The sequence below is a fragment of the Microtus pennsylvanicus genome, chromosome 5 (assembly GCF_037038515.1).
Source record: "Microtus pennsylvanicus isolate mMicPen1 chromosome 5, mMicPen1.hap1, whole genome shotgun sequence".
In the NCBI taxonomy this organism is placed as follows: Eukaryota; Metazoa; Chordata; class Mammalia; order Rodentia; family Cricetidae; genus Microtus; species Microtus pennsylvanicus.
In genome coordinates, this window is record NC_134583.1 from 68,098,703 (window position 1) to 68,124,709 (window position 26,007).

The 26,007-nt window shown below is 47.8% G+C and overlaps 2 protein-coding genes across 6 annotated transcripts; one reads left to right on the forward strand and one right to left on the reverse strand.

Annotated features, from left to right (window-relative positions):
• Positions 1–4,950: 4,950 nt before the first annotated feature.
• Positions 4,951–21,536, forward strand: Kctd13 (potassium channel tetramerization domain containing 13). Its single transcript, XM_075972301.1, has 6 exons — positions 4,951–5,390; positions 6,702–6,871; positions 17,668–17,757; positions 17,850–17,902; positions 18,667–18,862; positions 20,785–21,536. The coding sequence occupies exons 1-6, from the start codon at positions 5,147–5,149 to the stop codon at positions 21,019–21,021; spliced, it is 990 nt and encodes a 329-aa protein (XP_075828416.1). The 5' UTR covers positions 4,951–5,146; the 3' UTR covers positions 21,022–21,536.
• Positions 19,361–25,977, reverse strand: Asphd1 (aspartate beta-hydroxylase domain containing 1). Of its 5 annotated transcripts, none has more exons than XM_075972297.1 (4): positions 25,785–25,977; positions 24,301–25,014; positions 22,467–22,580; positions 19,361–21,944 (listed from the first exon to the last, which is right to left on the reverse strand). In XM_075972297.1, the coding sequence occupies exons 2-4, from the start codon at positions 24,932–24,934 to the stop codon at positions 21,835–21,837; spliced, it is 858 nt and encodes a 285-aa protein (XP_075828412.1). In that variant the 5' UTR covers positions 24,935–25,014; positions 25,785–25,977; the 3' UTR covers positions 19,361–21,834. The 5 variants fall into 5 exon arrangements, with proteins under 5 accessions (XP_075828412.1, XP_075828413.1, XP_075828414.1 ...); XM_075972298.1 differs by lacking the exon at positions 25,785–25,977 and adding an exon at positions 25,475–25,778; XM_075972299.1 differs by lacking the exon at positions 25,785–25,977 and having other exon boundaries at positions 21,480–21,944; positions 24,301–24,496; positions 24,881–25,449.
• Positions 25,978–26,007: the final 30 nt, after the last annotated feature.

Sequence of the window (26,007 nt, forward strand, 5' to 3'; positions counted from 1 at the left end):
ATCCAGCAAACAGCCTACAGGAGCAGGTCCTGGCTACCTTTACGTGAGATGAGGCCCCATGAAGATGGTGTCAAACCTTGCACTTCCACGACCTGGTTAAAGACTCAGAATCATGGGGCTCAGCGGTTAAAAGCTCTGACTGTTCTTCCAGAGGACCAGGGTTCGATTCCCAGCACCCACATGGCAGCTCACATCTGCCTATAACGCCAGTTCCAGGAAATCTGACACCTTCATACTAAATGCACATAAAATAAAGTTAAAAAAAAAGAGCACTGGCTGCTCTTCCAGGGACCCAGGTTCAAGTCCCAGAATCCACATGGCAGTCTGTAACTCCAGGTCTAGGGGATCTGATGCCCTTTTCTGGCCTCCATAGACACTGCATGCATGTGGTACACATATAGACATGCAGACAAAACACACATACAATTTTTTTTTTTTTTTGGTTTTTCAAGACAGGGTTTCTCTGTGGCTTTGGAGCCTGTCCTGGAACTAGCTCTTGTAGACCAGGCTGGTCTCGAACTCACAGAGATCCGCCTGCCTCTGCCTCCCGAGTGCTGGGATTAAAGGCGTGCGCCACCATCACCCGGCCACACATACAATTTTATTTATATATATATGTATATGTATACACACATATCGTATATGGCAATTTGAATAGAAATAGTCCCCACAAGCTCATATATTTGCATGATGAACTGTGTGGAAGGATCAGGAGTATGGCCTTGTTAGAGGAGGTGTGTCCCTGGGAGTAGGCTTTGAGGGGTCTCTCTCTGCCCGCTGCCAGTGGATTGGCATGCAGAGCTCTCAGATACTTTCTTCTCCAGCACCATCCTGCCTGTGTGCCTGCCACCTGCTCCCCACCACGATGATGACGGACTAACCCTCTGAAACTGTAACCACATCCCCAATTAATTCTTCTCTAAGTTAGCTGCCTTGGTCACATCCTCTTCATAGCAATAGAACGCCAGACTCTCTCTCTCTCTCTCTCTCTCTCTCTCTCTCTCTCTCTCTCTCTCTCGTATGTGTGTGTGTGTTTCGGAGATGTTACCAAGCTGTCTATTTCCAGTGAAGGCGGTGTGTCCAACTTTTTGCAGTACTAGGGATTGAACTCAAGGCCTTGAATGTTCTAAGCAAGTGTTATAACCCTGAGGGACATCTGCATTTTCATTTTCATTTTTATTTTTGAGACAAAGTCTCCCAAAATTGATCAGGTCAGCCTTGAGGTCACTGTGTAAAGCCCCAGGCAGGCCTATAGCCAAAGTTGGCTGCCCCAACGTTGCAGAGAGACTTTAGGTGACTGTTGAGGGAGCCAGTTGTTTCTGTCATTTCTTGTACCTTTTGGAAGTCACTTGCTTGTACTTCCTTCTTACTCAGGTAATATTATTTTCCTTCTCAGGACTTTGATGGGGTTAAAGACTAGGTAGTCACCGTCACTGTCCTCTCATATCTTCACTAAGGTATTTTAGGTACAAGACTTAGACTCCTCAGGATAAGACAGCTGTTGGAATAATCCATAATTTGCCAATCACCTATAGACTAGACATTTTTAAAAAATTTTTTTATGATTTATTTTTATTTTATGTGCATTGGTGTGAAGGTGTCAGATCCCCTGGAACTGGATTTTCAGACAGTTGTGAGCTGCCATGTGGGTGCTGGGAATTGAACCTGGGACCTCTGGAAGAGCAGTCAGTGCTCTTAACTGCTGAGCCATTTCTCCAGCCCCTAGCCTAGACATTTAGCAAGTGTTTCTTTCTTGATGTTGCTCTTGCTGGTTGCAGTTCTATTTTTATGTATGTTATTACCCTTTCCTGGACAAAACTTAATAGTTGTTCTTTTTTTTTTAAATATTTATTTATTCATTATGGATACAATATTCTGTGTGTATGTCTGCAGGTCAGAAGACGGCACCAGACCTCATTACAGATGGTTGTGAGCCACCTGGGAATTGAACTCAGGACCTTTGAAAGAGCAGGCAATGCTCTTAACCACTGAGCCATCTCTCCAGCCCTTAATAGTTGTTCTTATTGTATATAGTTTTGTTTAGAAGTTTCTTATTTAGACAAAAAGGGGGAGGGTAGTGGGTATTTGCCCTATCCATGACCTTGGGCTCTTTGGCCCAATAGAGGCGGAGTTTCTTGTCTGCTGATGTAACTGCTTTAAAAGAAAGAGGGGGCAGGCTCTCACACTCTCACGTGGTGGTCAGAGACCAGACTGCTGGTCCATTCATCCCCAGACAGAGCAGAAGACCTCAGCGGCTATTTCCTGTGTTTTCCTAATAAATCCCAAATACCCATTTGAACGGGCTGCTGTGGGATTCGCCTGTATTTGCCTACACATGTGGGTACCGGAAGAGTGAGCTGGATCCCCTGGAACTGGAGTCACAGACCGTCCTGAACTGCCATGTGGATGCTGCTAGCTGGATCCTGCTTCCCTGGCCGAGCACCCATATGTTTTATTTCTGAGCCACCCCTCTAGCTTCAGAAGTGGAAATAATTGTTATTGGCTATCTTAGTAATTCTTATGTAGACTAGGGGGTGCAGCTTTGTTTGTAGAGTGCTTGAGTAGCAGAGTCCAGACCCCTGGATTTGATCCCCAGAACCACATAAACTGGGTGAGGTAGCCTGTATTCATAATCTTATCACTTGGGAGGTGAGGGCAGGAGTTCAGGGTCAACACCTTGGCTGTCTGTCAAGTTGGGACACACGGGCAACTCCCTCCACCCTCAATCTCATCTACAGTTAGGGGAAATGAATCAGGGCTAACATAGCATTTGCAAAGTGCAGGGGGCTCTGAGACCTTCACAGTCCTGTAGAGAGACGTCCAAGGGAGGCAAGACAGCTGTTCAGTTCAGCATGGCTCAGTAGCCAGTGTGGGTTCGAACTTAGATAAAGTCTGACCCCAAGGAGTTTATTTCAAACATAGTTAAGCACAGTGCAATTTGGTGAAAACTTATTCTGCTGATAATTAACCCAATCCTGCAATCCTGTGTACACAACAAAGCACACATAAATTTCCTTGAGGAACAAAGTAAGCTAAACACAGATCAGAATGGCTACACTGACACTCTGTGAAGTCCATAAAGACGGGTTCTAAAGACTGAGAAAAACAAATTTACAACTCTCTTGGAGGGTGGAGGCAAGTCTCTAGTCAAACAGATGGAGCCAGTGTCACCGGGCTAATAAACACGCCTGCTTCCAGCCTTCTGGGCAGGTAACAGGTGTAGCATTTCTTCCCTTGAGGGAACAGCCCTGCGTGTTAATGTTCCAGGTTCCCTCAGTGCAGTGGTTCTCAAACTTTTCATTACTATGACCCTTTAATACAGTTCCTCATGTTGTGGTGACCCCTGACCATAAAATTCAATAATTGCTACTTCATAACTGCAATTTTGCTGCTGTTATGAATCATAATGCAAACACCTGTGTTTTCTGATGGTCTTAGGTGACCCCTGTGAAAGGGGTTGAGACCCAAAGGTTGAGAACTGCTGCCTATGGTAAAGTCGGCAGAAACATTGTAGAGGAAGGCTGTGTTTGTGTTCAGATGTCATAGTCTTTTTATACACAGAGTGTGACTTTGTCTGAAATTGGTGTTTCGTGAAATTGTGCTGAACCGGACGACAACACCACAGCCTCACTATTGGTGCCACGCTGGTTCCCTGCAACACCAAGACTTCAGGAAGGAGCGTGCAAGCTAGCTGGTAGGAACTGCCTTTCCCTTTTCACTGCCACACTCGATGGGGAAATAGAATTGGCAACCCCTTTGTGTCAGAACACGAAGTCCCCTCATTTACACGTCTAATACCTTCTAACAGATCCACCTGGCTTCTCCGCACCCCTCCCTGTCCACGGCAAACACTTAGGTTTCCACCCACACTAAGCAGGTAAAGGAGTCAACTTGACCTAGAGAGAGGAGCTTTGCCCAGATCTTCCGGGGTGACAGGGTGGAAAGTAGGGTGCTGACTTGGGTTTTCCATCCAGCAAAGCCTCCTTCCAGACATTAGGGCAGGTTGTTAAACATCTGAGGTACCAGATTCTAAAAAAACCAAAAACTTTTTTTTTAATATTTATTTATTTATTATGTATACAATGTTCTGTCTGTGTGTATGTCTGCAGGCCTGAAGAGGGCACCAGACCTCATTACAGATGGTTGTGAGCCACCATGTGGTTGCTCGGAATTGAACTCAGGACCTTTGGAAGAGCAGGCAATGCTCTTAACCACTGTGCCATCTCTCCAGCCCCCAAAAACTTTTAAAAAGCTTTTAAAACAAAGACCTCTTGTCCACAGTGCACTCTACTTCTTTCTTCTCTTTTGGGCTCAGTGGTAGGTCTCATGACAGCTGGGATTCTAAGATCTTCACTAGCCTGTCTGGTCATATGCTTCCAATTTCCATGTTCCTTTTGTTTTGAGATAGGTACCAATATGCAGCCCAGTCTGGTCTGGAACCCACTATCTTCCTGCCTCAGCCTCCAGGGCTGAAATTACAGTCACAGTTGGCTCAGGTTTCTATTTCCCCTTCTTCTCTGCCTAGAACTGTCTTTATCGCAGACGCTTCTTTCCATCATCGCTCCTCTGTTTGGCCTTCCAACCTGGGCTCCTAGTTTCACTTCCTCTGGGAGACTTATGGCCTCATTGGAGAATTTTCTTGGTTTTTGTTGACTGTTCTTCCTACAGTCTGTCAAGTGCACTATGCTGGAGGAGGGAAAATACCATGCGCATCGTCCAGCCCTCAGAGCCTGCTTCCTTTCACGTGAATGAAGCGCTCTGCGAGCTGAGACCGTCGTGGGCTGCGATCTTCTCTATTCACATGCATAAGGAGCAAAGGGAGAGGGCGCTTTCTCCATCTAGGATCCGGAGTCCCCTAGAACTTTTCCTGCACCCGCACTCCAGGCCGCAACGGCACCCGTAGACTGCGCTTGCTCCAGCTCTTGGCCCCGCCCCCGGCCTGGCCGCGCCTGCGCAGCTGCCCTCTCTGGCTTCCGGGTGGAGAGTGCGCGCGCGATGGGGCGGAGGGTGGACGTCGCAGAGTAGCCGCGGCGAGTGGGCGTGTGCGCCGAGCGGTCTGGCGCCCGCGCTGGAGTCGTAGGGTCTCTGAGAGCCGGTCCGGGACGCGGAGAGAGCCTGCGACCGCCACCCGCGTCCGCTCACTGGCATGTCGGCCGAGGCCTCTGGCTCGGAGGCGGCTGAGGCCGAATGCCTGGAGTCCCCTAAGCCCTCGGGTGTGGAACCCGGCTCCCCCTCGTACAGTCTGAAGCCCCTGACCCCGAACAGCAAGTATGTGAAGCTGAACGTGGGCGGCTCGCTGCACTACACCACGCTGCGCACCCTCACTGGGCAGGACACCATGCTCAAGGCCATGTTCAGCGGCCGCGTGGAGGTGCTCACAGACGCCGGAGGTATGCGTGTCGCCGGTACACGTGCTGCCCTCCAGCCCCCGGTTCGTTCCCGGCTCCCCCGTCCCACCTTACCTTTTCCTTGTTCAAAGTCTCCCTCCTTCCCCAATCCTTTCCTTCCAGCAGTGACCTCTGCCAAACACTCCATTGCCGATTATCTTCTCGTCGCCCCCTAGTTCATAAAGCCTGGGAACCAGCCCCCAGACAACCTTTACCACTTTCTTCCTACCGCCCAGCCTTTTGTTTGCATCCCTGCCTTAGAACCGCCACCAGGCACCTTGGAGAACCGAACGATCTTGTGTGTCTGTCTCTAACACATGCCCCTGCCACTCTCTAGGAATCATCGTAAATGTGGATTGTAGAAGGAGAAGAGCTGCTTTAGGTTTACCGGGGACCAGAGTGAAGGGTGCAGCTCTCCTTGGCAGGTGAACCTTAACCTTCTCGGAGTGTTGCCTTTAAATTTGGGACCCACTTGCTGTAGGATAACCTTAAAGGGAAGAGTTAACGAAGATTATGAAAGCAAATGCTTAGGAGGTGAAGTTCAGCCTTTAAATACTAAAGATGAAAAAAAAATCACTTATTTGATAAGTATTTGTGAAGTGCCAGTTAGTGCTAGAGAAGGGTTGGTTAAGGGATCTGATGAGTCTTGAGGAGTTAACCCCCTCGGGGTATTCAGGGAGAGCATTGAATGGGAATGACCAGGAAGCAAGAAAACCACAGGTAATCACAGAGAGTAAGTTCTTTGAATAATGTGATTATTTTATTATTCTGGTGAACTGAAGGGTTGAGGTGGACATTTTCATTAAGTGAGTGGCTAACATTAATAGAAAGGGTTAAGTTTATTGATAGGTAATTCGGTAAGAATTTTCCACGGTAAACTGGGCTTGGTGGCATGTGCCTATAATGCTAGCTCTCAGTCTGGGCTACAGAGTAGCCTTGAAAACAACTTCCTAAATGGCACCTTTAATCTCAGCATCAGGAGGCAGGTGGATCTCTGTGAGTTCGAGGCCAGCCTGGTCTACAGAGTGAGTACAGGACAGCCAAAGCTTCACAGAGAAATCCTGTCTTGAAAAACAAAAGACTTGCCCATGGTGAGAGCTTCCTGATTGTCCAGCAGACTTGGGAGGGAGTTACTCTGTGACAGGCGTGTGTATAACTCACTGGAAGATGTTTGAAAGAGTTCTTGGATGTGGCAGAGGTTTGAAACAGATAAGTATTTAGGTTTTCTTTTTGCTTTGGAATTGGTTTTCTAAAAAATACCTATTCAATCCCCCACCAATCCATCCTTCCTTTTGCCTTTTCCCACTCCACCAGGTTGGGTGCTGATTGACCGGAGTGGTCGTCACTTTGGTACAATTCTCAACTACCTGCGGGATGGGTCGGTCCCACTGCCTGAGAGTACCAGAGAACTCGGGGAGCTGCTAGGTGAAGCTCGATACTACCTGGTGCAGGGCCTGATTGAAGACTGCCAGCTGGCACTGCAGGTGAGAGCCGCCCCCACCTTCTGAGTCCTTGCACTCCCGTTCTTGGGAGAGCTAGCCGCTAGCTATTACAACAGAGGTAGGAGGAGACGGCCTAGAGAGCCTGGCTCGGATGGGGCATAACCCCCAGGCTTTTGGGATTTGGGGTACAGTCTTCCCAAGCATCCCTGCTGCTTGAGGCAGGGCGACAATGCACCTGCTGTCAGGACAGTTGTCCTTAGAATACCTGCTCTGTGCTTGCAGCTGTTCCTACCCAGTTGTGCTACCACCTGAGTGACGTCATTAAACACAACCCCAGTTCATCCTCTCCTTTGCTCTGAAGTCTTGAGTAGTTCTCCAGGCTGGTGTTTGTGTGTGTGTGTGTGGGGGGGGTTCCTCAATTTATATAATTTAAAATTTTGGTTTCTTAGTGTGTGTGCACGCCACAGTTGGGGTGTTCATGGAGGTCAGTCACAGGGCAGCTGTCTGCCCGGGTTCTCCTTTTTCACAGTGTACATTCAGGGGTGGAGTATTGGTCATCGGGTTTGGCCACTGAACCCTTTCACCAGCCGGCTCCCACCACATCTCAGTTTAAGTTAGAATGCAATAACCTCCATGATCTGGTCCTGCCCTGGAAGACAGCCCACCCCCACCCTGTTTCTTCCAACCCTTCAGGGCTTCTTTATTTATTTATTTATTTATTTATTTATTTATTTATTTATTTATTTTTTCAGTGGTGAAATTTTTTCCTCAAATGAAGTGTCACAGCAGTGGAGCCATAGGCCATAAACAGGGCTGGGGATTCCAGGCCCTCCCCACCCGCTCTGTTCCACTTCTGCAGGTTCTTGGGATCCCCTTGGGATCCCGGCCACCTCTGCCATGCCTAGTAACCTTGAGCTGGTCAGTTCCTGCCTTTTGCATTCTGTTCTCATGTTCCAAAAGATAAGTAAGAACAATAAATACAATGTAGTAAGTTTTAATCGAGTTTTTGTATTGTCCGGGTTTTTTTGTAATAATTACAGAAGTAGATTGTATGTCTTGAATGCCAGTTGCAAATTAAAAAGTAGAGACTGAGCTATAATTCAAAGCATTTTGTGAAGGAGCGCTGTTAATAAAATGTCCCTTAATATATCGCTTCCTTCACTAGCCCCCATCTCTCTTATGTTTGAGTCCTATTATACTTATTTTATGACCCATTAAAGAGTTACCATGTGGCAATTTGAAAAATACTGAATTGGATTTTTTTAAAATATAGTTTTTTGGGAGTGGCATGTGCCACACCTAAAGTATAGAGGCTAGAGGCCAGCTCTGGAGATGGATTCTCTTCTACGTTGTGGGACCCAGGGAGGGGGAGGTCAAATTCAGGTTCTCAGAGTCTGCCTCCTTCCCCTCTGAGCCACCTGGCTGGCACTGACCTATATCTTTTTTTTCTTTTGGTTTTTTTGAGACAGAGTTTCTCTGTAGCTTTGGTGCCTGTCCCGGAACTAGCTCTTGTATACTGACCTATATCTTGGAAGTACAGTTCTGCTCAGTCATTTTATCTTGCATTTTTAAGACAGAGTCTAACTGTGTAGCTCAGGTTGTCCTTGATCTGAGGATCCTCCTGCTTCAGTCTCCAGAGTCCTGGGGTGACAGGTATGCATGCTTAGCTCTGAAGTGAAGTTGAGCTGATGTCATTGCACACCTGCTGTGTTGGGAGGGATTTTGCTGTCTGCTTGTTGGTTGGTACATCTTGTGCCCTTAGTTACCCTATATAGATAGATACAAAGAAACATTAGGGATGCATTCAGAGCCAGTGTGTTCAGTTCAGCTTCAGGTTATCTGACTCCCAAGTGTGGCACTTCCTTTCCATGTTCCAGCAGCTTCTTCCCACCCATCCCCCCAGCTCAACTAGTCCTCAGGGCATGCCAGAGTGTCACTGGTCTAGGCAAATCTTTTCTTTTTCAGTTTTGTTCCCCTCCCCTTCGTGCCCAATCTCTTGTCCATTTTCCTCACTCCTACCCGTCAGATCCTAATGTGCAGATACATATGCTTGGATACTTTGAAAAACTAAAGCATTTGTGTATATATGCTTTTGGTGTGCATATGTTTACATAAATATCGCTTAGTTGTTACTGTTTCTCACTCAACCACTTCTCAGGATCTAGTCACACTCTATGGTGCGCAGGACTCTATGCTGACTGCTCACTGTAGTCATACATTCTCCTGAGTTTGGAGCTTGCTTTCTCCTTCCTGTCCCACAAACAGTGCCACCGTGGGCATCCTTCTGTGGCCCCTCTGGTCCTATTCGAATTTCTAAAATTATAGCTAGAGAAGTACTAGGTCACAGGACACATGCAAGCCAGATTTCAGTCTTCTCAGATGGTTCCATTGCTTTGTCCTGGCAGGCAGTACCTAAGAAACCTCATTCCGGCGATTCTCAGTAATCCTTGGCATCCTCCCCCTTTCTAATTCTGCCACACTGATAGGTGTGGAGTGATCTCATTGGACTTCGCCAGCTTCTTCTTACTAATGAGTTTGAATATCTTTCTCATATATACTCACTCACCTTTTTAGAGTCCCCTTCTGCGATTGCTTTACATATTTACCCGCTGTTCTCCCCAGTTTCTTGTCTTGTCACTTAAAGGGAGACCTTTGACTATTTTAATTAAATCATAGATATAAGAGCATGTATTACCATCCTCTAAAGCATACTTCATATGAAAAAGTTGACTGCCATGCCCTGAACCAGAAGATACTTCGATTGCCAGTTATGTAATGTAATCCTAGCAGTCAGGAGGCAAAGGTAGTAGGATTGTATACTCAAGGCGACCAGCAAGAGTTACATAGGAGGTGGGCATAGTGGTACACACCTTTAATCTCAGCACTGGAGAGTCAGGCCAACAGATCTCTGAATTTCAGGACAGGACAGCCAGGGCTACACAAAGAAACCCTGTCTTTTTTTTTTTAAGAGTTACATAGGGTAACCCCATGCCAAAAAAAACTAACAAGGCTAGTGGTGGCACATGCACTCAGGAGGCAGACAGATTGAAGGCGATGACCTAAGTCACAAACGATCCCACACCAGTTTGGAATTATGATTAATAGAATGGTTATTTATTTAAAGGGGAAAAAACTTACAGATCACCGTCCCAGACAACAGCCCTCTGCGCAATCAGGAAGGGAGTCTAGTTGCCAGAAGCGGAGCATGAAGTAAGAGAGAGCAAGGAGGGAAGTGGCTGCTTTTTTAAAGAAAGAGACCATGCCCCAATGGGCTGGTATCTCAGCGACTATTGGCTGGAGGAGCGGAAGGACCTCCCACAACAGACAGATCTGTAGTTTGAGGCCAGCCTGGTCTACAAAGCGAGTTCTAGAACAGCCAGGACTACACAGAGAGACCCTGTCTCAAAAACCAGAAAAAGAAACAAACAAACAAAAAAACTTCCAATTTTTTCTGGCTTTCAAGGGTTGGATTTAGATATTGTCAGTATTTTCTCTTAGAATGTCATTTATCTGTGAAGTAGAGGTGTATGTGTTTATTAAATTTTATTCAGTTTGGTGTGTGGGTCTGCGGGTACCACAGTGTGCATGTGGGAAGTCAAAGAGCAACTTGTAGGAGTCAGTTCTCTCCTTTCAACATGTGTGGCCTCGGGACCAGACTCAAGGCTGTCAGGCTCGGTGAGCTGCATCTTTATATGCCGAGCCGTTTGCTAGCCCGAGATTCTTGAATTTTAAAATTACAAATAGCCATATATTTGTGTATATATATGTGTGTGTGTGTGTTACATATGTGTGTGTTTGTGTGAATGTGTACACATGTGTGCATATGAGTGTGGAGACCAGACGTTAACATCAAGTATCTGATGTGGGAAGTCCTGTATATGTGTTGCTTTTATTGGTTAATGAATAAAGCTGTTTTGGTCAGTGGCTTGGGAGTATTCCTAGCTAGCTCTTACATGTTAAATTAACCCATTTCTATTCATCTATGCCACAAGACTGTGGCTTACTGGTGTGGCATGTTACTCCTTCAGCGGCTTCATGGCGTCTCCTTCAACTCCACTCTCTCTATCTCTGTTAAGATTTCCCACCTGGCTTTACTCTGCTAAGCCATTGGCCAAAAATGCTTTAGTCATCAACCAATAAAAGCAACACACACAGAGAAGGACATTCCACATTAAGTTTCTTCCTTGGTTACCTTCCACATTATTTTTTGTTTGTTTGTTTATTTTTCGAGACAGGGTTTCTCTGTGGCTTTGGAGCCTGTCCTGGAACTAGTTCTTGTAGACCAGGCAGGTCTCGAACTCACAGAGATCTGCCTGCCTCTGCCTCCCGAGTGCCACCTTCCACATTATTATCTCTGATTTATATATATATATATTTGTTTGTTTGTTTGTTTGTTTATTTATTTATTTTTGAGGCACTGTTTCTCTATATAATAGTCCTAGCCATCCTGGAACTAGCTCTTGTAGATCAGACTGGCCTGGAACTCACAGAGATCTGCCTGCCTCTGCCTACCAGGTGCTGGAATGAAATTAAAGGCATGTGCCACCACCCTCTGGCCTTTTTTTTTTTCTTTAATTTGAGGCAGGGTCTTACTTTGCTATTGTTCTTGCCCTGGAACTTGCTGTGTAGGCCGGTCTGGCCTCAAACCCCAGAGATCTGCTTCTGGCTCCTGAGTTCTGGGGTATCTTATTTACTCTAAGACAGGGTCTCACGGAAGCTGGATTTACTGACTTGGCGAGGCTTTCTGCCAGTGAGCTCCAGGGACTTGCCTGTCTCCACTGCCTGGCTGTGGAGTCACAGATGTGGAGTCACAGGGGCTGTCTAGTGGATACTAGGACTCTGAACTCAGTGCTCAGGGTTGTATGACAGGTACTTACTGACTGAACCATCTCTCCATCCCAACACCTATTACTTTTAAAGCAGTATTATTATCAGTATTATCAACTATAGAAATTTGGGAAATGGATCACCAAAAAATAAAGCACCAATTTTTTTTTTAGTTTTTTTGTCTGTATGCATTTTGTGTATGTCTGTTTACTAATGTGGCATATTGTATGTACTGTTTTGTATACTGCTTTTATTTCTTTTGACATTGTTAATAATTGATAACTTTATATGTCAATAAAGTTTTAATCTAACATGCCGTTTCTCCAGTTCTGCCTGAAATGTGGTAAGCAGTTCATTTAAAGCAAGACCTGTAGTCAAGCTTTACGTTGTGTCTGCTGACGTCCTCTAAGTCTCTTCCCACCTGGACCGGCCTGGTTTTTTCTTTGTTTCTTGTTTTTCTGATAAAGCTGAGTTTTTAAAGACACTGCCTGTACAATGGTCTGCTTACCAAATTTGCCTGATTGTTCAGTCCTGGTATCATTGGTACAAACCCTGATATGTCCTGAATTTCCTGTAAATTATACCATAATTTAAAGGTTTGATGTCAGCATTTTGGATAGAGTACATTCTAGGAGTGTGATATTTCATACTGTATTCCGTCAAGACACCCATGATGTGGCTAATATGACTGATGTGCTCACACTTGGCCCCTGAATTCAGATGATAAGTTGAGTCCTCCACTGTAGTTACATTTCCTGTTGCCAACTATAGATTCATCTGTGTGATATTAATTTAATTTGGGTGTTGTGCAAGTGTTAGTTGTCTGCCGACAACATACCAATTGCTGTTCCTCCCCTGAGCCAGTCAATTCATTAGGGTTATGGGATAACTACAGGGTTAGCATTTCTTCAGTGTTGTTCCATGGGGTCATATACAAAGTTGTGCTTTGCACTATCAACTGAGCAACTCTTGACATTAATATAGTCAAAATATCGTTTTCTCCAGTGGTGTATGTATCCCTTGCTGAGGGGGCAGGAGGGTTTCTTAGGTTTTTTTCCCTATTCTACTTTTTTTATTAGCTTTATAATTTTATATACAGGTGTTTTATATATAGACTTTTGTTTTGTTTTTTTGAGACAAGGTTTCTCTGTAGCTTTGGAGCCTGTCTTGGAACTAGCTTTTGTAGACTAGGCTGGCCTTGTGAACTCACAGAGATTCGCCTGCCTCTGCCTCCCAAGTACTGGGATTAAAGGCCTGGGCCACCACTGCCCGGCTATATAGACTTTAAAAAAGAGTCTGTGTGTATATTTTCTCTGCATTGTGTGTATGTGAACCACATTCATGCCTGGTGTATTGGATCCCCAGGAACTGGAACTTAAGTTAAGGATGGTTGTGAGCCACCATGTGGGTGCAGGAAACTGAACTTGGATCCTCTGCAAAAACAGAAAGTGTTCTTAACTCCTGAGCTATCTCTCCAATCCAGCCCCTCATGTATGACATTTTAATCTCAGTGAAACTCACTTTTGTAAATGTAAATTATGAAGGGACTTAACTCGTGTGTGTGTGTGTGTGTGTGTGTGTGGTTTTTCAAGACAAGGTTTCTCTGTAACTCTAGCTATCCTGCATCTCACTTTGTAAACCAGGCTGTCCTCGAACTCACAGAGATCTGCCTGATTCTGTCTCCCCAGTGCGCTGATTAAAGGTGTGCACCAAGCCTTTAATCCCAGCACTTGGGAGGCAGAGGCAGATGGATCTCTGAGTTCGAGGACAGCCAGGACTGTTACAGAGAAACTTGTCTTGAAAAAGCATAAATGAATGAACGAATGTGTGTGCCATCACTGCTCTGCTTTTTAACTCCTTTTTTGTTTTTTAATTCTACATAGAGTAAGTTAGTTTTCCAGGTACTATCTATTAAGCGGTTTTTGATAGCTAGTATCCAACATGGCCACCAGTGATTTTTTTTTTTGCCTCCCTGGGATTCAGGGTCTCATTTGGTACCCTCTCACACGGAATAGGATTGACACATGCAGCCATGTTGTATAGGTACATAGTTTAACTGCAAAGACAGGGTCTCAAGTAGTTGCCAGCTGACTTTGAACTCATGATCCTTCTATCCACCTCCTAAATGCCAAGGTTTGAGGTATACAGCACCACACTCAGCTCTGAGGTGTGACTTTTGAAGCGAGGTCATAAGAGGCATTTACTCTAGTAAGCAAGCCATTATATGAGGAACCCCAACAGCCCTTGGGAAGTTGTGCAGGTGAGAAACTGTAGCTTGCTGTCAAGAGACTCCCGACTATGTGGGCCAGCTTTATTGGAAGCAGATCCTCTAGGTCCAGTCAAGTATTGAGAGGATGCACTCCTGGCCAGCATCTTTTTTGTATTGTTTTGAGACAAGGCCCTCTTATCTCCGACTAACCCTGAACTAAGATCTTCCTCTTCTCACCTCTCAAAGACTGGTATTACAGCGTGTGCCACTATAGCCAATTGTGGCCATTATCTAGACTGTAGTTCCTAAGAGACCATGGGCCAGTCTGAAGTTCTGACCCTTGGAAATTTAAGGAGGCAGTAATAAATGGTTGTTGTGTGGGCTGCTATGTTTGTAACAGATTGTGCTGTTGCTTCCAGACACAACAGGATTGACACACATGAACTCAAACTATGCCCAGTACAGGTCCAAACCAGACAACTTCCAGCACTGAAAAGGGGAAGTAGATACAAAGACCCACCCCAACCAAGAATCTATTTGCAGTGGATACCTTTGGGGAAAGGGAGAATCAGTGCTCTCCAGTGGAGTGTCACTGGGTATGACAACCACACTGCAAGGCACTGTCCAAGAACAGACTCCATGGTTTTTGTTTTGTTTTGTTTTCTGTCTTACTGGTTTCTGTCTGTCTCTGTCTCTCTCTCTCTCTGCTTTGTTTTGTTTTTTGAGACAGGGTTTTTCTGTGTAGCTTTGGAGCCTGTCCTGAAACTCACAGAGATTCGCCTACTTCTGTCTCCCGAGTTCTGTGGGATTAAAGGTGTGCGCCACCAGCACCCGGTCAGGACCTTCTTTTGTAGCACAAGCTGAACTCATTAGCCTCCTGCCTCAGCCTTCTAAGAACTTCTGCAGGAATGTGCTATTCATCTAAGGACATCTCTTCTAAGAAATTTAAGATTGCAATATCCTGATGGGTGCACCTTTAATCCCTGCATTCACAGGCAGAGGCCTTACAATGAGATCGAACCTAAAAAAAGTAAAAAAATTTTAAAAACAGCTTAAGGTGTGCCTCTCAGCAGCCTGTTTACAAGCCCAAAGCAGTCAAAAGCTCTTTTTTGTAGAGGTTATAGGTGTGGGTTTTGTCTTATAACATGAGCCCCAAGGCTTAGAAGACAGACGTTGGCAGGGACATCACCTGCCTGGACTGAAAAAGGCAGGGAGGCTGAAGTGAGGGAGGGCTTTGGACAGGGAAACTCATGCATGTGAGAAGCAGGCCGAGGAAATCGAGGCTCTGCCAGCTCCTGGGGAAAGAGTGATACCTCTGGGCATCAGGACCGTGTGCATGGGGACTGGGTAGGGTGGGCATCAGTGGGTTCTCAAGTGTTTGTCCCAGTGATTTGCAAACTGTAGGACCAGTGGCTTCTATATGACTTCCAGTTCCTGTTGTCCCACCCCTTTGAAGAAGGACATTCCTAGTGGGTGAGTGGAGGAGACTACGTGGCTGTAGTTCACAGCTGTTCAGGTAGAAAGCAGAAATGCCCTTCATGAGCCAAAGTTGGTGAACTGTAACCAGATGGCCTCATCCCAACCTGGACCTGGTTTAGATTTTCTGTGCTTTGAACTGCCGATGTAATGGATGAGACTTGGAGAATCCTAGGAGTGTTTTTGTTTTGTTTTAACATGTGAATCCATGGACGTGACAACAGAGCCAACCTTGAGACTTAAGGCAAATAAAACTAGTCATAAAGGACAGTGAGACATCCATCTTTTGCATTGTTTTCTGTAGAGAAACTAACTGTTATACAGATACTCAAGCAGACCCACAGAGAGCTCCAGGTGGCAGTGCATCAGCCGTGTTTCTCAGCCAGTGATCCTCAAGAGGCAGCCATGCTTCCAGATGTCTGCAGCCCCTGCTGTGCAAGCCTTCATGGGTAAACCTGTGCCAGGGGGCCCCAGCCACTCCCGAAGGAGTTCCTGATCACGGGAAAAGGAAATCATAGATACCTTTTGTTAATTTAAGCTATGATGTTTGGGCCTTTTGTTACACAGTGATAGGTAACCCTTGTGTGTGCACTCTGCTTCCTCCACGGTCCTCAGATGTGCACACTCATCTCCAGGTTCTTTGTGCTTCATTGTGAGTTTTGTCTCTGCACCAAAACTACTGTTTTCATTATTTTGCCTCCATAGTATATCTTTATGTCTTACAGAGTTGGTGCTTCAAAATTGACTTAGTAATGGCAGACTTTTATGCCTCTGTTGTTTATTTTTTTGTTCTTGTGTTTTGAGATAGTTTTATTAAGTAGGCCAAGCTGGTTTCAAACTTGATAACCATTTGCCTCTGCCTCCCAAGTGTTTTGATTACAGGTGTACACATTTCTGGCTTTTCGTTGTTGTTTTTGTTTTGTTTTGTTTTGAAACAATATTGATGCAAAGTCCTAGATAGCCTCAAATTCTCTAATGTAGATCAAGCTAACCTTGTGTTTGTGGCTGTGCTCAACATCTGTCTTCTGGGGTGATGGGTGTACTGATTTCATCTAATTTCTTTGAGAGTGAGGTCTGGGTATGTTGTCTAGGCTGCTCTCATGTTCCCATGTTTAAGCAGTCTTCCCACTTCAGCCTCTTTGTAGCTGGGCCTTAAGGTACCTGCTGCCATGCTTGTCTCTCCATGTTAATTTTATACACACATCAAAAAAACAAAGGAGTAAAAAAAAATACCTCTTAGATGGACACGGTGGTATACACCTTTTATCCCAGCACTCAGGAGGCAGAGATAGGTGGATCTCTAAGTTCGAGAGCAAACTGGTCTACATAGTGAATTTGAGGCCAGCCAGAACTATAGAGAGAGCCTGTCTCAAAACAGATGAATGAACGAGCAAACAGAACTCTTAAGAAACAGGAGGGAAAAAAAAGAGAGAAAGAAAGAGGTAGGGCCAGGTGGAGGTGACGGTTGACATGTGCCTTTAATCCCAGCCCTTAAATTTTAATTTTTAAAAAGGGTGAAGGGAGGGCTGGAGAGATTGCTCAGCAGTTAAAAGCACTGACTGCTCTTCCAGAGGTCCTGAGTTCAAGTCCCAGCAACCACATGGTGGTTCACAACCATCTGTAATGAGATCTGGCACCCTCTTCTGGCCTGAAGGCATATGTGCAGGCAAGAACACTATACATAATAAATAAATAAATCTTTTTTTAAGAAAAGGATGAAGGGTATAGGTCAGTGATGATAGAATACTTGCTTGGTATTCCCTCATGGTCCTGGGTTCAACACCCAGCACTGCAGAAACAGCCTCATTGTACTCAGCCAGGCTTATTCATTCAGCAAATGTATGCCGATCATCACCAGGACAGTCCTCAGGAAAACAGACCATAAATATAAAAACAGCTGCAGACTTAAGTGCTGTGAAGAAAAGGAACCAATAATCTGAGCCCAAGGAAGCTATGGTAGCTAGGCGCTGGGGTGGGGCTGGCCCCGTGGGGTCAGCATGCTGAGCTGAGAACTGAAGAATTAGCCAGCTTTGCACACGGGTCAGTGAAACATGCCCCAGGCGGGCCAGCCAGTGCAGAGTCAGGAGGACACAGCTGGGTGGCTAAGAAACAGCAAGTTGGCAGAGTAAGGGTACAATTGTGGGGAGGCACCAAAGCCCAGCCAGTACAGGGACCTGCAGAGCTAAAACTGTAGTGGTCACATCCCTGTGAGCCTTAGAGACACTTAAGAGCGTGTTCAACCCCCACGCAGCTTCAGAAGGCCTTTATTTAAGTGGAGTGAGTGAACGCGTGCTGTCCTGCTAATCACCTTCTGCTTCCTCCTCAGCAAAAACGGGAGAACCTGTCCCCACTGTGCCTCATCCCCACAGTGACATCTCCCCGGGAAGAGCAGCAGCTCCTGGCCAGCACCTCCAAGGTGAGGCCCTGGAGCCCTGTGGTGAAGGGGGGAGGGGGACTGAAGGCTGCTGTTCTCTCTTGACTCCACTCTCCTTCGGCTTTCCCCTGTAGCCTGTGGTGAAACTTCTGCACAACCGCAGTAACAACAAGTACTCCTATACCAGGTGAGAGCTGGGAGACGTGGGTGTGTTTGCGTGTGTCCATGCACTGGGCAGAGGCGTGGGTGTGTCTGCACGTGTCCACACAATGGGCAGAGACGTGGGTGCATCTGCGTTTGTCCATGCACTGGGCAGAGGCATGGGTGTGTCTGCGTGTGTCCACTCAATGGACAGACACATGGGTATATCTGCATGTGTCCACACAATGGGCAGAGACGTGGGTGCATCTGCGTGTGTCCATGCACTGGGCAGAATCCTAGGGTTGAGCAGGCTCTGCTTCTGTCTCCTAGAGGATTATGGTTACATGAAGAGACCACAGAATGCCTGCCTTTTGAATGCCCCATTCCAGCTGTGCCACCTGCCATCAGTAAAGGAGGTTTAGGCCAAGAGTGTGATAATGGCTGGCATAGGTTAGCTCCTTATTTTCCAGCGGGATTGGTCTCAGTATATCTGTTGACTATCACTCTCTCAGTGGTCTGAGGAAGTGTTGATCTCCATGCGGAGATGATACTGTGGCACTAAGGGACAAAATAATCTGCTCAATGTTGCTCAGTTAGAATGTAGCAAAGCTGACAGCCTGATTGAAGACCCGCACCGGAGCCTCTGCCATGCGGTGATTTTCTTGGCAGATGCTTCCCTTCAGAGGGGCCTACACAGTTGGAAGTCCCCTGCAGGGCAGGGCTGGAGTGCTGGGAATCTGGGCCCCTCTGTGGGAGTTGAGGGAGGGAAGACAGCCAGTCACCTAAGGCCTGATGGACCCTGCTCCTCAGCACTTCAGATGACAACTTACTGAAGAACATCGAGCTGTTTGACAAACTGGCCCTGCGCTTCCATGGCCGGCTGCTCTTCCTCAAGGATGTCCTGGGGGACGAGATTTGCTGCTGGTCTTTCTACGGGCAGGGCCGAAAAATCGCCGAAGTGTGCTGCACCTCCATAGTCTATGCTACAGAGAAGAAGCAGACCAAGGTCAGAGGGAATCAGAGAGGGGTGGGAGGTAGGACCTGGACCTGGGACAGAGGCAGATCAGTGGGTCAGGCAAGGGCAGGATCTTTGGTGGGCATCAAGGACCAGAGTTCTAGGACCAGGGCTATATAGCTTGGTAGGTCTCACTTCAGTGACCTCTATTTTTCTGCCCATGAAATGAGGCTGAGATTAGAGCCCCCTCTTTTTTGCTTTGGTTTTGGTGCTGGGATTGAGACCCTGGCCTTGTTTAGATAGAGCATGATTGGTTTTGTTCTTGTTGATTTTGTTTGTTTTTATTTTCTTTTTCTTTTTTTTTAAATATTTATTTTATTTATTTATTATGTATACAATATTCTGTCTGTGTGTATGCCTACAGGCCGGAAGAGGGCACCAGACCTCTTTACAGATGGTTGTGAGCCACCATGTGGTTGCCGGGAATTGAACTCAGGACCTTTGGAAGAGCAGGCAATGCTCTTAACCTCTGAGCCATCTCTCCAGCCCTTTTATTTTCTTTTTCAAGATAGGGCTTCTCTCTGTAACCAAGGCTGTCCTGAAACTCACTCTGTAGACCAGGCTGGCCTAGAACTCACAGAGCCTCCTGCCTCTGTACTGGGATTAAAGGCGTGTGCCACCACTGACCAGCCAGTACCCAATCTGTGTTAGGCACTGCCCCAGACTTCAAACCACAGACAGGGCATGTTGAACAGTGCAAGTCCGTCCTCAGTAGGATGTGATGAGAATCCTTCCCTTTTCCCTGACAGCTAATGAACTTAGGCGTTCAGACCCAAGCCAAGCATCATTTCTCTCTGGACACCTTTGCTCATGAGATTTCAATATAATTGCCCCAGACAAACTGGTCAAATCCCTTTTTAGTTGACAGAGTGTTGTAGTGTAGTGTAGGACAATGGCTGCAGAGCAGTGTTGCAGCTTTTCCTTTCTGATGCCCCCTAGCCACTGTTAGCCTGGTACCTGTGACTTAGTGGAAGTACTAAGAAACATTGATCAAAGGAATGAAATAGGTGCTCAGCTTCCAGAAGCTGTTTTTTTTTTTTTCTCCTGCAATTAGGAAGATACAAGCGGATGGAATGTATTTTAAGGGAAAGGCATGGTAGGTACCCCTGTGAGTTCACCCAACTGAGAGGCAGTTTTACTCAGTTGTACTGGCTGGTCTTGTGCAAGAGGACTGAAAGTTTAAGACCATCTTGGGCAACCTAGTGAGACTCTATCTTAATTAATTCAGTAATAAGCAAATACAGTTATGGGTGTAGCTCAGCAGTAGAACTGGTTCGGTATTCTTGAGCCTCTGGGTTCAGTCCTTAGTACTGTAAAGAAGGAAAGGCAAGCTGTATTCATTATATCCTTCCTTCCAAGACTGCCCAGTAAAATCCTCTTTTCATACTTCATTCCCATGCTTTTCTTCATCGCTTTGTCTTGACATTTGAGACAAATTCCTGACCAAACCCTTCCCCTCCTTGCTGCTGCTCCTCAGTGTGTTTTCTCTGTCTCCTTCCTCCCTCTCAAGGTGGTCAAACACCACATTTTCCGCAAGGCCTTGCCTGAACTCTCTAGAAAGATGAAACACTCCTGGGAAAGGCCATTCTCATCCCTTTTTCCTTCTTTTCTTTTTCAATGTTATCATCTGACTTAATGTATATTTTAGGAAGTGTGTGTGTGTCTTCCCCTAGACTTCCGGGCTGCTGAGAACAAGCATTTGTTATCCCTGCTGTATTCCTGATGCTCAGAGCAGCCTCCGGGATAGTGGCAGTACTCAGGACTTGATACATGAAAGAGCATTCCAAGAGACTGGGCAGTGAAGGATAACTGCCTGCCTTCAGGCCTGGAGGGGAGACCACAGAGGAGCTGCTGGGGAAGGATTATGGGACAGGGCCAGAGGGTAGGAGCTACAGGTTGCTGGCCTTTTGCAGGTGGAATTCCCTGAGGCTCGGATCTTCGAGGAGACACTGAACATCTTGATTTATGAAACTCCCCGTGGCCCAGATCTAGCTCTCCTGGAGGCCACAGGGGGTGCAGCTGGAGGTGGTGGGGCAGGCCGAGGGGATGATGAAGAGAACAGAGAGCACCGTGTCCGGAGGATTCATGTCCGCCGCCATATCACCCACGATGAGCGTCCTCACGGCCAACAGATTGTCTTCAAGGACTGATCTTTGATCTTTCTCCTGCCTTCCTCTTGCTTCTGGGACCCAGTCCCTCTCTCCCTTTGCCCCGGCTCTGCTGGCCAAGTCGCGGGTCTTCCCTCTTCCCTTCATTGCATGCTATGTTCAGTGAGGCCCTTTCTAGTCATTGCCACTCACTGCTAACAACATGGTACATTCCAGCATTCCCCTCAGGTGGGGCTCTTTGGAAAGCCAGCGTCCACCCCTTTTCCACATTCTTGTTCTGCTCTCTTTCTCTTACCATCTGGTTCAGAATGATGCAGAATCCCCCTTCTCTTTTGTTAATACATTGAAAACACATGTAGACACTTGAGAACCATCAGCCACATTCCAAGCTGCTTTCTGCCCTTGCACAGAGCAGCCCCCTCCCCTCCTGTCTCACCATCCCCTACCTCCTTAACTTTGTACTAGGCTGGCCTGGACCTGTACCAGCTCGGCTGTCTTGATCTGGTTCATATTATTTATTATTTTAATTTTCTATTAAATTATTGGAATAAAGTTGAGCTGAGGGTCTGCTGCTGACTCTTGGGTGAGGGATGAGAAGATGGCTTGCATTAAGGAAGATGTCTGGCTGTTAGCATGGCAGAAACACAAGCCCCAGCCCTGAGCCCTAACCTGGGACTGGTAACTGGGAAGGAAGGAGGCGGGAGGTGGAGAGGATTCCAGATTTGTATTTCAGTGTTGGCAGAGTAAGTCACACCCTGCTGCCCCCTCCTAGTGGAAAGGAGGTCCTGACCACCACACAAGCTGTCCTTGGGTGCAGCAGCATCCAGCTCAGGTGCTGGGAGGGAGCCACTTCTCTCAAGGGTCTGGTGCGAAGACAAAGTCAAGAGCTTGGCGTTCAGCCCCAGCCACGTTGGGGTGCCAGAGATCCACAATGAAGACCACTCGAGGCCCATCTTCAGGGGACCCTAGGGCACATAGGGATGGAGACAGCAGCTGATAGCAAGTACTGCTCTGCCAAGGTATTCCTATCAGACACTGAGGAAAGCAGTACAGTACCAGGCCCTGGCCACTATTTCATTTAAGGCAGGGTCTCATCATGTAGCCCAGCCTTTGAACTCAGCGTCCTAAGTGCAGGTGCTGAGTTTGCAGGTGAGTGCCAGCATTCTTATACCAGGTTAGAACTTTCTATTGGTAACTCTGCCTAAAATGGGCACATTGTATACCAGCTAACTGAGACGTAAGGTTAGGTGGATGCCTGCGGCCCCACAGCAAGAGTTGGACAGGAACGCAGACAGTAGCTCATAGTCCTGTGCTGATAGCCATATACAATCATTGGTAAGGAAGGCAGATGCCTCATAGGTGATTAGAGAAACTATGATTTGCCCAAGGCTATATAGCACCAAAATGGTACCACTGAGTCAAGGTTGACTGGAATTCCTCAGCTCTTTGGTCCCTTAACCCCAACCCAGCAGAATGAGTCCCGTTACCATTATGAGCCACTGTGTGCAGGAAGGAGTCATCCACCAGGAGACAGTGCCCTTCAGCCCAGCACTGAGGCTCTCCACCAACAACCAGCTCACAGCCAGGGGGGATCTTCAGGCCTGTGAGAAGAGAATGGACATCTACCACTCCTGCCTGTGTTCAGGAAGCCTACCTACTCAGTGGGCCTTACAGGAAGGGTCTGTGGTCCTCAAAAGTGCCAGGGGTACATTGACGACACAGCCCTGTCTGCAGGATGCTAAGACTGAAGTGCTGCTGAAAGAACTACATGGTGGCCGGGCAGTGGTGGCGCACTCGGGAGGCAGAGGCAGGCGGATCTCTGTGAGTTTGAGGCCAGCCTGGTCTACAAGAGCTAGTTCCAGGACAGGCTCCAAAGCTGCAGAGAAATCCTGTCTCGAAAAACAAAAGCCACAGCCGGGCCATGGTGGCGCATGCCTTTAATCCCAGCACCCGGGAGGCAGAGGCAGGCGGATCTCTGTGGGTTCGAGACCAGCTAGTCTACAGAGCTAGTTCCAGGACAGGCTCCAAAGCCACAGAGAAACCCTGTCTCAAAAAAAAAAAAAAAGGCCACGTGACATTTGGAGAAAAGCTCCTCTGAGCAGTCTCCTGGACTTTCTGTCAGTTCAGCTCCAGAACCTTCTCCCAGGAGGTATAGCCGCTGGCTCCAGCCTAACCTCAGTCAAGTGTGCTGAGAAAACTGAGCCAACTCTGACGGCAAACAAGGCATTCCAGAGGTGGCATTTGGAAAAGTCCTTAAGACTGACTAGTGTTCTCAACATTACTAAGATAAAAGTCTAACGTGTTCATGGTGTCTGTAGGGAGCAGCCAGAAAGCCTTTGTGAGTGGGGGAGGGGAATCTGGACTTGATTGTGAGGCCAGGGTGCCCCAAAGCATAAGACACATCTATCTGATAGCACAACAGAAATTCAGGGCGAGCCAAAGTCATAGCATAGAATATCAACCATAACATTTTTTCTGGTTTTCTTTTAATCTTTAGAACGTTAAAAAGAAAATCTCAGGTCTGTCTACCTAACATCTCACTAACATTGTTACTTATCAGTGAAGAAGCCTAGATAAAGTAGGCCAAATGTATGGTGAACACCTTCAGTCCCTGCACTCAGGAGGTAGATGACGGACGATCTTGGTTGAGTTTGGGCCAGCCAGAACTATATAGTAAGAGCCTTTATCTCAAAAAACAAATTGGGGAGCCGGGCGGTGGTGGCACACGCCTTTAATCCCAGCACTTGGGAGGCAGAGGCAGGCGGATCTCTGTGAGTTCGAGACCAGCCTGGTCTACAAGAGCTAGTTCCAGGACAGGCTCCAAAACCACAGGGAAACCCTGTCTCGAAAAACAAAGACAAACAAACAAAAACAAATTGGGGTGGGGGAGGGGGCTAGAGTGTCTCACTGTACTCCCTAAGACTAAGTCAATAAAGAATGTCAAGACCCAGGCTTGCCTCAGTCTCCCGGGTGCTGAGATTACAGCCGTGGACCACTACTCCTTCCTCAAGGCTTTCTCCTTATAGTTTAAATTTGGGTTTCAGAGAATTTTCTCTTGAGGGCAAGTAACAGTGACCATTTACAATGAGGATTTCTTTTCAATGAAAGAAAAGGGGGTGGGGAAGAGTGAGAATCAGTGTGGAACACACTGCAAGTCGTCACTGACAGGATAACTTGTATGGAAGTGGAACTCAGGAGATCCGGTTGGGGAAGATTCTGAGAAGAAAGGCATGATGGGAACCATAGTGCAAAAAGATCCAATGGCCAAGGGTAGGGAAGGAGAAAATGGGGAGGCAAGGATTGTGGACAGGATATACTCACCCAGATGGCATCTAACCCGAGCATTGGTGGGTCCACAGCGGCCCTCAAGCCGGGCCCCAGGCAGGAGAACGGAAAAACCAGCATTGCCGAAGGTATTGGCACTCATGAAGCTCCGCAGCCCCCTCAGTGCCCGATAGGCTCCTGGGCACCGCCGGCAGTTGCTGGGTTGGCACCGGCCTGCTTGGTACAGCAGGAGCTGGTAGCACCCAGGGGCCAGGGATTGGGACCAGCCCCGAGGCGGAGGGGTAGTCCCTGAGAAGTCCCAACTCACAGCCCCAAAGTCCCGCAAAATGGCGGGGAAGCTGCTCTGTAGGAGTTCCACGTCATGCTTCTGGGCATCACGTGGTACAAAGGGGGACGAAGGCAGGTCTGGTAGAAAAAGTAGGCCTGGGCGCTGAATGCCCAGGAGCCCTGTCCCTCCTGCCAGGCCAGAACCTCCATGAGCTGCCCGCCTCACTCTGCCCATCCCAGCCCAGGAGTAGCGCCTGGCATAGGCCCTAAGTCGCCGGCTAACTAGACCTTCTGCCCTGGGTCCTTCCCCAAGATCCCCAGAGCCCCTTGGGCCCATCTGAGAGCATACCTCAGGCCCACCATTAACACCTCCAGCTTGGCTCCCAGCCCCCAGGGCCTGCATGTCTTGGGAACCCAGACGGTAGCAGTACCAAAGGAACAGAGAAGTGAGGGCTCCCAGGAGCACCGTAAGAGCTGAGGAACCTAGGGGCAGTGGCCATGGAAACACGATAGGCAAAGAGGCCCTGGCCAAGGGGCCTGCATCTTCTAGACCCCAGCTCCCGGGTCCCCCCAGTTCTTCCCTTGTCCCCTCGATGACTGCTTCCTGGTTCCTGTCCTTCCACATCCCTACTCCTGCTCCCTCTCTCCTCCTGCAAGCCACTTGACAGCCGGTTCCCTCACTTCCCTCTAGTTCTCCCTTCTCTTCCTTTTCTTTCTCTATTTGACTGTCTCCACTCTGAGATGGCTCTAGTCCTCTTTCTTCTATGACCCCTCTCTTCTTTCTCCTTCTCCGTCTCCTCTCCCTCTGCTTCTCCTCTCTCTCCACCGTCTATCTCCCTCTCACCGCTCCTCCCTCCACTGCACTCCTGGCCCCCCTTTCCCTAATCTACCCCGTCTTTTTCCTCTAGTTCCCCTGACAACAGCAGTCCCTACTCCATCAGACCTGCAACCCCACTCTGTAGCGGCTTCTTTCTCCTTCCTCTTTCCTCCTCCTTGTCCTGTCTTCCCCCTCGACCTGCTCGGGTCTGTCCTCTCTGGTTCCCGGTCTCCTACACACCCCTTCCTGGGCGCCCACTCACCCTGACGTCACTCCTTCCCGCAGCCCTCTCTGCTTAGCTACCCACGACCCCTCCCAGAGGCAGCCGCAGCACAGCCCTGGGGGGAAGGGAGACTTCTCTCTAGATTGGCCTCTCTAGACCCCCACCCCCAGCCCTGACCGAGCGCCACGTGGGGTACAGGGGCACAGTGCCAACCTCCAGCGGCCCCGCAATGCGAAAAGAAGGGCGGGGCAGGCTCGGGGGCGGGGCGAGGACGCTGACCGGCGCGCGAGGCCGGTGCTCCCGGACTGCGAGGTGGGCCGTAGGCCTGCGGGTCCCTGGAGAGGTCGGCCTGTGACTCCCCTTATCCCGGGCTTGGCTTCGCCAGAGCCAGCACAGAGCGGGACGCGGGATCGGGGAAAGCCGCTTCAGCCAATCA